This window comes from Manduca sexta, chromosome 23 (genome assembly GCF_014839805.1).
Source record: "Manduca sexta isolate Smith_Timp_Sample1 chromosome 23, JHU_Msex_v1.0, whole genome shotgun sequence".
Classification (NCBI taxonomy): Eukaryota; Metazoa; Arthropoda; class Insecta; order Lepidoptera; family Sphingidae; genus Manduca; species Manduca sexta.
In genome coordinates, this window is record NC_051137.1 from 14,182,527 (window position 1) to 14,195,652 (window position 13,126).

A 13,126-nucleotide genomic window follows, 5' to 3' on the forward strand; every position below is an offset into this window, starting at 1 on the left:
CAGTTTAGGGCAATGACATATCTTATCGATAAGTCTATCGTTTAAATGTCATTCTGATACATAACGTTAACAATTAGGAAGGCATTTTGCTACATCCCCTATTACTATTAATGGCTTAAGATATGCAAAACTCGAATTAATGCTCATTTTGAAAATGTTAAATAAAAAAGCCCGAGCATTGTTCACAACTGCATACAGAAAATAAGTAGATTCCCCTTAGCTTTGCGACTGTTGATGCTAATTGTTTTTATTAAATACGATATTGATATAAAAAAAACTGCAATTCGATAATACTATGAATAGGTGTTATTTCATAGATTTTATCACACTACGCGTTTATCGCGTTAATTTCAGTCATGATAGCACACCAAAAGGTAGATAAATAAAAAGGTAGACATGTTTTTCATAACATTTAATTAATTACATCAAAACAAATAACATACAATTGATCATCGCGACACACCGGCAAGTTGCATCCATGATTTAGACCGACTAGAGATCTACGCGTTCTTATCTAAAAGTGTACATTATGATTTCTCACACTCGTGTACACCTTAACTTGGCCTTAAATACCCACTTTGCTTCTAAAAACATTCTATACACAAAGTATTAAAATATAGCAGTCCATTAACTTTGTGCTAGAATGTCTTTAAGAAACAGAATGTTAAATCAAAATATACACTGTTAGATCTTCTCTATTATATAACAGTAGTATATATAATAGATACTTAAATAAAACCAGTGAAAGAGGTAAGTGTGCTTTTACTTAGTAGAGAGGGGATTTCGTTGCTGTTATCGATATTGAACACATAAATTCACTGCAAAATCGATTTGTATCGACAATAATCGATGTAAAAATTTCCATATTTGATTGGTTTAAAAAAATCATAATCTCAACCTCCTTCACTGACGTTGGTATAATAAAAAAAATGGAAGACAAAAAATTACTTTTAACACAAGATAGTGTGATGAATTTAAAAATGTACATAACATTATCATAATATACAAAATGCTTTATAATGACATACTCAATGTCGGAAGATAAACCGAAATTTCAAAAGGAAGACTTAACTGAAGAGATTCAGCACAATTGTTTACGAAATGCACCGGCTAATGCCTTGCACGGATATGTGGGAGTTACATTACACAGCGGGTTCTTTCAACGATAATTTAGAAAGACATATCAAAATAGTTCCTCCGTAAATCGATAATAAAACTATCGATTTCATTCTGTTTGTAAATATATTATATATTTCGATTTTAAAAATTACATCTCGTTTTCAGTAAATTGACTTTGTAATGGAAGATTTCATTTAATCGCCTAAAAAACTCACTGTGTAAACATTTCTGATAATTTGTGTTGGTATTTTTAATTGGAAAATCGTTAAATCGACTAACAAAACTTAGCGAAATTTCAATCACAAGACAAATTGTCAAAACGTACATACATGGAAGTACAAAATTCATAGTAATGTTTAACATTTGGTTGTGGTCCCCAGATCGAAATACTGCGTAGCGAATATGTACGTGCCATCGTCACGAGCCAAACAAACCTTAATGTAGCAAAAAATACGACTTTATGTCGTTTTATTATGATTGGTTGAGACTAACACGTGACTCACGCATTGCTCTCTCGACCAATCACAAAAGTCGTAAGTAACATCGACTTACGAGTCGCGTTTTTCGGGACATATTAAGGAACCTCTTAATAATTGACGAATATATACGTCAGCATGGTTCCAAGTCACTAATGTTACATAAAAACGTCCCAGTGTGATTCGATTGTAATTTATAGGTTTAAAAATATATGATATTTCAATTAATACAATACTGTTTGGAGAATGGGTGAGTATGAACAATCTAGAACATAGATAAAATAGCATGTTTGGCTCATCGTGACGGCACGTGCCTTACAGGTCTGAATCGGCCAATACTTTACGTTTCGGGCTACCTGGTATATGGACAAATTTCACGGAATTTATATTATAAAAATGTCTTTCGCATCACTGTTACAAAAATATTCCATAAAAATCAGTGTAGCCAGCACAAAAAACTATAATTTCTGCTATATAAGAATAAAATGTTTGGCTTGTAATATAATTTTCATATGAATAGTTCTAAATCCTTCGCAAAACATCCCATCGTTCCCAGTAACCCGCATTGTCACGCCAGATGCTCTCCACGTGTCATCTAAGCTAATATTACATATAATGGCACAGTTATGTAGCATTCGACTTTATAACGTACTATAATAAACGTTTAACATATATTCTTTGCTCTAACATCACATCAGTACAGTTCTTATGTGTACACATATATAACATAATTATCTAATGTTGGTTATATAACGGTGCTATATCTTAGAATGTTATATGGCGTTGTGTTCTTTATTTTGGCGGACGGACAGAAAAACCAAGATTAATTACAATATTTAACATCGGTTTAACCATTATAAAACTTTAATTAATGTTTATGCTTTTAACGGTCTTGGTCGTTTTTTTTTTAATTTTGTGTCTCGATAAATGTCCTCGACATATAAATTGCTTACCACAACACCATAATACAATTTCTAATTCAAGTGAATATGACGAGAGGCGCGGTGTTCATTGTCACCACGTCACTTGATATGATTTTAGCTAATTTATTTACTAGACTTTGATAAAAATATTTATTTTAAACATTTCATTCAAAATCAAAAATATTTAATTATCAACATTTAATAAAAACACTTCTAGTAACGTGGCAACACTAACCTCACATAGACAATTAATTTTTTCTAATTCCGTGTCAATATACTAAAACATTTTATTATTTACATTTCAATATAAAATAGGACTTAGTCCGGTCATAAACAATATATTTTTGCCCGTAAATTGGCACCTGTTTGTGATCTTTAGTATTCGATAAAATATTTTTATGTTATAAAACAGTGTATATTTGTAAAATTTTTATATCAATTATATTTTATAAAAGTTAAAACTATTTTACCAATGTTTTATATCGATAGATTTCGATTCACGCTTTAATTTTTCATGCACTAGGCATCGACACTTAACTTGGCCTCTAAAAACGGAGGCGATCTTTATCTGCGCGTGCGCACAATTACAACACTTTTGCTATTGAAATAGCCACAACGTCTTTTGGTATCAGACCTCCCAAATACGTTTTTCTGCGTAATCAGCGTTAGAAGTCAAGTTATGTGTCGAACCCTGTATCAAATATTACTTTACTCATTTTATGTTTACACCGTACTAAGGATCTCAATTTTGGCAAAGAAGTAACACGAGTAATCAAAGATCATTTTTTCTGGGTTTTTATACAACCGAGAGGGAGACATCCTTCTCTTGTCCATTTCTGTGTTACTTCTTTTGTTAAAAACCTTTGTTCTGACGGCACCGCGTTTACAACTAACATAAATACAAAGCTATCAACTATTTACAGAAAAAAATCGAAATCAATATCCGTTCACACACGCACGCATTCATTTTTGAATTGTAATCACTTAGCAATTTCTCGATTAAAAAATACATACATCTGCTTTGCACGTACAGCTTTAGAAATAACTGCATGTTGTAACAGAGTTTATCGATTACAGCATCACTTATATCGATAAAAAAATAAAAATATCGATAGAGAAATCGATTTATCAAGCAGCATGCAGTAATTTCCGTACATACTGTATAATATAAATATTTCAAAAACGTTATTAGCCCTGTAATACTGACTCACATGATGAAGTAATTGACGTTTCAAACACTTTAGTCGCCATTACGTAAAAAACAAAAATTCCATAAAATTAAGTTGAGAATCATACCTAGGAGCACACCTCACACGCGCGCACTTGTGCAAACGTCTCATTATACCGAGATTATAATGTTCTACAACACGTAACTACGTAACTATAGTGACATCCATTAATAATTCACATAAAAACTGCATTTGAGCCCTCAACACATCACCTAGAAATGCATTCAATGTAGGCGTAACGAGTCTCCCGTGGACAATACGATCGCGCGAGATACGACGCGGCCCGCTTACACTGCAAGAAACAATAACACATCACATTAGTTGCGTGTTCACTCGCCAGCGCCAGTCGCCACTCCACTCGCCGGCACTCGGACACATCCAGTATCCACACCACTACAGGAAACAAAACCGGTGTCGGTCGCGCGACGCGTCCAACCAAGCAGTTATTATAAGAATAATTAACAAATGAAGCCATTATAGCTAACTGTAGTATATGTCCATGTACTCACCCTGGTCGAAGGTGCTCGGGTTGATGTAGGAGAGCAGGTCCTGGTCGCTCATGTCCGTGAGGCCCTGCACCGGCGCCGTCATCTCCTGCGACACGGCCTGCGACACCGCCTGCGACACGGCCTGCGACACGGCCTGCGTCACGGCCTGCGACACGGCCTGCGACATGGCGGCCAGCGGCGCCTCCCCGGCCGGCTCGGCGGGCGGCACGGTGTCCGTGGCCGCGCCGCCCGCGCCTGCGCTCTCCGTCGTCAGTATGTTGGCCGTGTTGATCGCCGACGTCACCAACGCGTTCATGGTCGTGTCGGACGTCAAGATCTCGGCCGCGGCGTTCAGTATCATCGACTTGACGGCGGCGGGCGGCGTCTTTACAGAGGTCATCTGCACCTGATCGGGCAGCATCATGAGCTCGTCCTGCGAGGGCCCCTGAGGCATCACTATCCGCTGGTTGTTGTCGCACATCAAGCTCGGCGACACCTGCGGGTTCAGGATCACGTCGGGGGAGATGGCGGACGCCGGCATCGGGGTGAGCAGGTCCGCGGTGGAGTTTCGGTTCACCATCGCCGCGTTCGGGCTCAAGAGCACGTCCGACGCGTGGGAGCCGGTGGACGGAGACGTGGCCGAGCCGGACAGGTGGTCGTCGACTCGCGAGTTGACCAGCTCGTCTAGTTTGGCGGCGTCGGCGGGCAGCATGGCGGCGGTGGCCTTCATGGCGTCCTCGACCAGCGCGTCCATATGCGCGGTCTGCTGCGCCAGCCGCTGCTCCATCTGCGTCGTCTCCATCTCCAGCTTGGTGATGGTTCGGAACGGGTTGTAGTTGTCGTCGGGCCTGCTCTGCGGCATCTGGTTGTACACGATCAGTCTCTGCTCGTTGGTGGTCTGCAGCACGCTGGTCTGCATGCTCGTGTCAGTGATCATCAACTCTGGATTCATCACTTTCATCTCGGTCTCCAAAGATTCCATGTTGGTCTTGGCCGAGATCAGTTGCCTCATGGGGTCCATTGTGGACATGGGCATGATGGGTGGATATATCTGGCCGGAGTTGTCGTCGGAGTTGAAAATGGCGGCGGTGACTGTCTCCACCATTTTGTCTGTTTGCACCTGGTTCTGTATGGCCTGTAGTTGTTGCGTGAACGAGATCAGGGGGGAAGGTGGCTGGCTCTGTGAAGGTGTTGTGGGTGATAGTTTCATAGAGTCGTAACTGCTAACGAAGCCGACCTGAATTGAAAATAAAATAACTTGATTAATATTGTACAAAAGGATTTTCGATAGATATTTTGGATGATGTAAAAAAATAAATTTATCAAAAAAAGAAAATTGCACCAATCAGCTTCATAGGCTTATCTTTGTACGATTTTAAGGAGAAGTATCAGTCGTATTATACCTGTCCCTGTGAGTCCCTGGTGATGGTCTCCGACTTGAGCCTGAGGTCCACAACGCTGAGGTCGTCGGCCATGATGCCCGGCGCTGGTTTGTCTGGCCCATCGGGGCCGCACGAGTCCGTGTGCTCTAACGAGTGTTGGCTACTGTCATCCGTCACCTGCGATAGCAATCGTTGGTTATATTTGTGTATTTCGATAATCGACAAACCGATTGAATCGATGTATTTTCAATAAGAACGATCGATCGAATCGATTAATTATAAAAATTAATTATCGATTATTTATGTGCCCTCCCTGTTTTGTTAGTGTAGTGAATATTCCTTCGTGATTGGGATATAGATGCCTGCTATCTCCAGTTTCGATCAGGTATTTCTCAACGTTAAATATAATTTTACTTTTTTCTACAGGTACTAGCAATGACTTGATGCAATCCAAATTTCAGATATTAGATTGTGTATTTGGTTTAATTAGTTATTAGTATAAAAGCATGCCGAGAGATAATAATCACATTTCTGGATTCCGGACTGAGCAGAAAAAACAATGCCACTATCAGAGCGGGAAATCGGATCCGAGACCTCAGCGCTATAGTCGTATGCGCATAATATATCTATATAGAACTACGCGTCCGTGGCAATGAATTGTTTATTTTGGTAACTGAGAGTGCATGATGCCTTACCTCGCTCTTGAGTCCGAGCGGCGAGTGCGGGTCGGGCACGATGATGGAGGGCCTGCGCACGGGCAGCGGCGGCGGCGGCATCATGCCGCCCCACATCAGCACCGGCCGCGCGTCCTCTGCTCCTGCGCACAACTACACTTAGCACGCGCCAGCGCCACGCCCGGCGCGTGCCTCCACACACCCGCCCACCCGCTGGCCTACCTCGGTCAGCAATGACGCACAGTAACGGTGATACTAAATTCGATTGAAACTAAACCTTTTCACATACGGGTAACATTAGTATTTTGTTTACAGTTAACATAAGGAAGATCTACACGTGCCACTATAAGCTGGATGGTGTTGATTTCGTTTAAATGTCAGCCGTATTTCAATGATACAAAGGTGCATTTTCGTCATTAAGTTTAGTATCATCGTTAATAATCTGTCCATCATCGTTGATTGAACTATTCCTCGTAGACGATAGAAAAAATTTAGAGTTACTCTTATAAAGAAATTTAGGTCGTGTAAAAGGTAGCAAGAGAGTTCTTTCTCCCGTGGCTAATTATGCTGCTTTATACACGACATAAAAAGTATCAGAGTAATCCTAGATTTCGATCTATCGTCTACGAGAAATAATAGATCTAGCCCGATACCCCTACTCGACTGCCAATTTAAGGTATAGTCGTTGGAGAGAAAGGCGTTGTGGCGTCATGGCGGTAAGACTTGTGAGAGAAGTAATTTAAAACATAGCTTATTTTTTATATGAAATCTATCCACTTGTCAGTTTAGATAGGCTGGGACTTCTTAAGAACTAACATAAATCTAAGTACTCTTGTTCTTTATAAATAAGCGCCATCTGGTAACAATAATAGACAACACCGAAATATTAATAAAATAATTATATTTCTGATTGCAAACGATTGTTGGTATCTGGCAACAATCGGAACTGACAACTTAGGATCAGCACTGAGGACAAAGTGGCGATGAAGAAAATAATAAAATAACAAAGGGAACTCAACCTTAAGTATTTGTGCATACGGTTAGTACGAGTTTATCGAAAACAAAACTATGGCTTTGGCACTCGCTCGCTTTTTGTTTCCTTTAAACTAATAAAAATTCAATTGTCATTAATGTATTTTAACCACTCTCTTCTGTACTGACCCTTAACGTGCAAACCGAGGCACGAGCAACACATCGATTATAATCGAGTAACACATCAAAACATCGACTTTAAAAAATCGATAAATCTTCAATCTTGTCATGGTTCTCTCTCACTTGATATGTTTTTGGCAATCTGTAGGCGGTTGGGAAGCGGGTGAGATGGAGGTACGCATGTCAGGGCATAGTAAAGGTGACGATTGGGCTCGTTCTCGACTAGCTATGTGATGGGCGGGGCTGTGTGTGCCGGTGTGTCGCTGCGCAGTGAAATCTGTCTAATGTTTACACGAGATTATAGTATTGACGCGTGATACTTTGTTATACATTTTTTATCATCTGCTTTTAGAATTGACAAAATTACTTTAAATCGAATTGGAAAAATATTTTGAGGAACAAAATTATATAAATAGTTTTTTTTTTAATGATTTCGGTATTTCACTTAATTATACAAAATCATTTTCACGATAATTTCTATTGTGTCGATATCGCTTTTGTACGTTTCAAAAAATTTAAATATTCATTTATTTTGTACCGACTGTCAGATTCATAAGAAATAGTTCCTTTAAATGTGAGTTATCCACATTAAAACATCGATGTATTTTCGTTTACAAACAACAACAATAATACATTGTGATGTTATGCACAACGCTTATCGGTGCTCCTTATGTAACAAGCAAATAATAACAAAATATATCATGAAAGAAAATCGATATGTACAGACGCATTCGTGTAAATAATTGTAGATAATTTAATGAAATATAACAAAGTTTTGTGTTTCTCACAAGTATACGGTATATTATGTATGTGAGATATAAAGCTTGCAAAAAACAAATATTTTAACAAATAAATAAACTAGCATGGCAAAAATTAAAAGTCCATTTCCGAAACTGTTGCAACAAAACTATTTAAAATCAACGATTATTTATATTTATCGATATCGCGTGTTATCGATGTTGAGTGGTTCAGTATGCGTGTGCGTGCGTGTGTGTGCGTGTGTGTGCGTGCGTGTGCGTGTGCGTGCGTGTGTGCGGTGTCAGTACCGTGGCGGCGGCGCGGCGGGCGGCGGCGGCCTCGGCAGCTCGCTAGACAGACCTAGACAGACCTAGCTTGAACAGAGGGAAACAAACAGACGCCGGTTCGCATCAGTCACATCTTGTTCTCATTACACTACAATATTCTAACCGATACTAACACACCTACCACCACATACAAGCAATATTTATCTACTATATTCAAAGCGGTTGTAAGCTTCATGAATCGATGATCGCGTGCTGTGAATGACATGTGACACGGGTTAGTGTGTGATTTTAATCGATTGTAACATAATAATTATATTAGCTGCCAGATAAATATAATACATATGGTATAAATATTGGATATTACTGCTTATACGTAGCGGCTTTTTAAAATTAAGCATAATAGGCAATCGTATTATTTTCAATGTCAGCATAAATAAAAATAGACTATTTTAATCGTATATTGTCATGCTGCAATTGCAAAGAAATTTTAAAATTTAAATTATCACAAGATTTCAGCAGTTAAATATTACTGCAAATTCATAGTACACATGGCTGTACGTAACATCCATAAAAACGAGCATAATTTTGCATAAATAATATAAAAATAAAAAAAGAAATGTTCAATGATAATGTTTTTTGTTTATCGAATTTCGTAAAAAAGAAAATGACCCAAGACTTATTAAAGGAAGTTGTAACTTATCGATACTTATTACAAATTTCGATAAAACATAACACAAATGAATGATGTTTCACATGTTATTAGATTAAGCGATATAATAATACAAATTCATCCGTAGACAAAATTTGAAAAACGCATAGTTAATATCATTGTGATTTTTATCGATAACATTTTTAAACCAAAAATTGCAGATAGTCGTAATAAATCATCGCTATTTTTGTCTATGGACGTGTGACATCACAAATTAGACGAACGAGTTATTAGTATGACAATTCAACAGCAATTTTGTACATATTTGTATAAATGGATAAGCAAGACGCGTGCAAAGTGCATGTCATCTATATTAACGGATGTATGGAAAGTCGATATCGTCACATTATGCCAAATGTCTATGCTTTTAACAATTTCATCGAGGTCGATTTTAAGTGACGACTCCATGAATGGTGTTCTGGATGTAATTGTATCATGAAAAGGGAGGATTGTTCGCTAAAATGTTATCGATGAATTTATTAATATTCCATATTTTTATCGACTTTATAACTGACTATAACTTCTTTATTATCCAGCCAAATCTGGCGTAATCTTGTCAGCGAACAATCCCCCCTTAGACAATGTTTCCCAAGCTGTGAGCGTGGAATATCGATTGGTAATATCGGGTACCTTGTGAGAGATGCCTGGAGCAGTGCAGCGGGCCGGTGTCGAGCGCGGGTGGTGTGTACATGAAGGGGTGCGGCTCTGAGGCCTTGCCGCCCGACCGCACGAACAGCTGCACCGTCACAGCCTCCGACAGATCTGTGTGAGCGTACGGCGGCACGCAGCAGACTAGGTGCGTCTGTTGACAACACAAATTAGAGATTTAAAACAATGATACTTTTTTTTTAATCATAATTACTTTGAGTTTATTCATTATATTATTTTATACCCAAAGGAAATAATATATAAATTGAATGAATAAGGTAGCAAAAGTTAAATGTACGTAGTGAGAACATATTGTTGTCTCACTCACACGCATACACAATAATGGCTATGACGTCATGGTATTTCAAAACTGCTTTGTCTTTTTAACATTTTCAAATATAGAACATTGATAAAGAAGACCAGTCACGTATTCACCTGCTGCAAAAACTCCTTATCCGGGGTGACCTCCTCCTCCCACGTGGTGCGGCCGTCTTGCCGCTGGCAGAACACTACCTTGGTCTCCTTGAGGAAGTTCTTGCCGAGCAGGTACAGCTCCAGGCCGCCGGTGGCCGGGCACGACACCAGCGACTTGCGACACACTTCCGGCACGCCGGGCGGTTGCGCTATACAAGGAAATTTGTATTGTAATGTCGGAACAATGAGGTGGTATTTTTTATCGTCTACACTCAAAATATGTGACTAAGTTTTATTTTGAAATAGACATTAAATTACTAGAATTATGATACTTGAAACATGGCGTATAAGGATATCTTCAAGTTCAAGCTGATTTATAGACATTTATATTTTTTCAAAATTTTTGTTACCTCAAATTTACTTAATACTATGGGCAAACATAAACTATAAAATTACTCACTGCATATAATCTGCGTGGAGCAGACCTGCAGCGTCTCTCGGTGTCCGGCCGCGTCGACGATGTCGGTGCGGAACACCATGCGACAGCGCGTGGACTTCTTCTTGCCGCGCGACACGTGGCCCGCGCCCCCCACCGCGCCCACGCCGGGCCCCGCGCCCCCCAGCGCCTCGCCGAACCTGTGCTCCACGTCCACGTTGCGTTCCTGGAATCATTACAGCGGTACATTAGCTTCTCCCGAAGTGTCATTTTAGAAATGTATTATTCAGTAAAATCTATATAAGTTTGTTTGTAGCTGTTGTAAAGTAATTATTATCTTATGATCCCATTAATTTTGAAGACACCAATAGCAGTGTCCAACCTTACGTAAAATAGTCCCGACACCTATATTAGATTTATTTATTACATCCAAATAATATATTATAGAGTCGAATATCCAGTGATACTCAAACTGTTAAACCCCTTCTAATCCCCCGCGTATATACCTTGAGTATCCCAACGCAGTCGCAGGTGACCTGCCAGTTCTTGGCGGGCTCGAGGTCGATCTCGATGATGACTGTGCCATCCTCCTTCCTCTCCTTGCAGGGCGTGGAGTTCTTGCCCGACACGCGGCACGCCTGGTAGAACATGTGGGGGGCGACGCGGCCTGTATCCGTGCCAATAAACACCTGCGGATCATAATTTATACATTAAAATAGCTACGACTTTAATTCTCCTTTTATACCATGACTTCCATCATTTATCGGTGATTTTCCTATGTCGACTACAAAAAACATTGGGCAGTACGTTTTGCTTTACTATGGTGTAACTTTCCTCAGTCGAACCAGCTATTTCGTCAAAATTAATGAATCAAATATCGTACAATTGAACGAGCATGGAATGCAGTGAATACAGTTTCAGTTTAAAGAAGACTAGCAATTGTTATTGCCTTCGAGAACCATCTTTCATTTACAATATTCCAGTTCTCATCGTCACCTTGCTATCAGTTAAGTTCTGTTACAAAAACACATTTACCTGTAACACGGCCGGTTTGTCGTACCCAACGAGTTTGACTATTGGGAATCCATTTCCCGAGTTGTCTTTTACTGCACCGCGGCTACCTTCAGTCTGGTACCTAACAAAAACAAAAAAAGTAATGTGAATAGTTATTAGAATTAAAATAAAATGTATTTTTGCTGGTGGTAGGATACGTTTTGTAACCGCTTGGATAGCGACTACTGTACATAAGGTTTTAAGATCCATTATAAAGGCCCACGTCGGTGTGTCGCGTTTCGGGATCAGCTTGTGTATATGCGGTTCCAACAGGCCAGCATAATTGTGCCGACTGCCGAGCGGGAGTCATCTTTCGTTATAACCTAACCAAATTAACTTTGCCATCCTTCTAAAGAAATAACTACTTTCTACACCACTCACCTCGCTCTGTGTTGCGTCTCAGGCTGGCACAATATCTGCAGCTCAACCGTACCATCCCTGGACTTGTTAGTGAGCGGTGCGGCGAGCCCCGGCGCGCCAGTCTGTGTCATGGCGGCCAGCGCGCGTCGCCTGGCTATCGTTTGTGCCAGCTTGCCGCCGTACTTGCCCGCCAGCTTGCCTCCCAACTTGCCCCCGCCGCCGGCGAGTTTGCCGCCGCCTGGGTACTTGTTGGCGAGTTTACCCCCGCTGCCCAGCTTGCCGCACGATCTGTACGGGTCCTGGAACCTTTTGCCGGGCGATTCTGTGATGTTTGGACTAGATATACTGCAGCCAGCTCTTATTCTGTAAATGGAAAATATATGTTATTTTTTTTTTATGACTTAAGCAGTATGTGAACACATGAAGTTTTAACACCACAGTATATTTACAAATGTCTTTTTATAAATACAGTTTATACAATTAGGAATGCTATGACCGCTTGTAATTCTTTTCATATTATCTGAAGATGCAGAAGTTTTATTTGTAATTGAATTACTATAATGAATGATTTAGTACGTGCTTGTTTACATCGCATACAAAGTTATGTCGCAAAATGATACTATAGATTAATGATTTTCTAAAACTTGCAAAGAATATATGTATAAGCGACGAGCAATTAAACGAGTATATAAAGTTAAAATGGCTGATGACAATTACTTGGAATGGTTGTGGATACAGTAATGGTGCATGATTACTGACGATTGTGAATCACTCGCCGAACATTTAGGTCCATCATTGTCTTAGATGAAGTCCATCAGAGTCATCGTCATTCGAGATTATAAAGTTCCACATTAAAAACTATTTTAATGGCATAAGATTTTGTTGTTCAGGTTTTGTAGATTTGTCAACAAGATCTTTACTTTCCAATATAAAATATTATAATTTAGCATTTTACTAAAATTGCTGTTTATTCTAGTAAAACAAACTGCATATACTAGGCTAGATTTTATTAGATCTCATAGGATGAAGTATGATTTC

General features: G+C 39.5%; 1 protein-coding gene across 4 annotated transcripts in view; it reads right to left on the reverse strand.

The window, feature by feature from the left end:
- Nucleotides 1-397: 397 nt before the first annotated feature.
- Nucleotides 398-13,126, reverse strand: part of LOC115450617 (nuclear factor of activated T-cells 5) — a 103,638-nt gene continuing 90,909 nt past the window's right edge. For all 4 annotated transcript variants that reach the window (XM_037441703.1, XM_030178671.2, XM_037441704.1 and 1 more), the window contains 10 exons: nucleotides 12,110-12,451; nucleotides 11,711-11,810; nucleotides 11,182-11,364; nucleotides 10,700-10,901; nucleotides 10,261-10,448; nucleotides 9,808-9,979; nucleotides 6,313-6,434; nucleotides 5,639-5,794; nucleotides 4,257-5,472; nucleotides 398-4,039 (listed from right to left, as the gene is read on the reverse strand). In XM_037441703.1, the coding sequence (XP_037297600.1) occupies nucleotides 4,035-4,039; nucleotides 4,257-5,472; nucleotides 5,639-5,794; nucleotides 6,313-6,434; nucleotides 9,808-9,979; nucleotides 10,261-10,448; nucleotides 10,700-10,901; nucleotides 11,182-11,364; nucleotides 11,711-11,810; nucleotides 12,110-12,451 (2,686 nt within the window). In that variant the 3' untranslated portion in view covers nucleotides 398-4,034. The remainder of the gene's footprint in view (nucleotides 4,040-4,256; nucleotides 5,473-5,638; nucleotides 5,795-6,312; nucleotides 6,435-9,807; nucleotides 9,980-10,260; nucleotides 10,449-10,699; nucleotides 10,902-11,181; nucleotides 11,365-11,710; nucleotides 11,811-12,109; nucleotides 12,452-13,126) is intronic.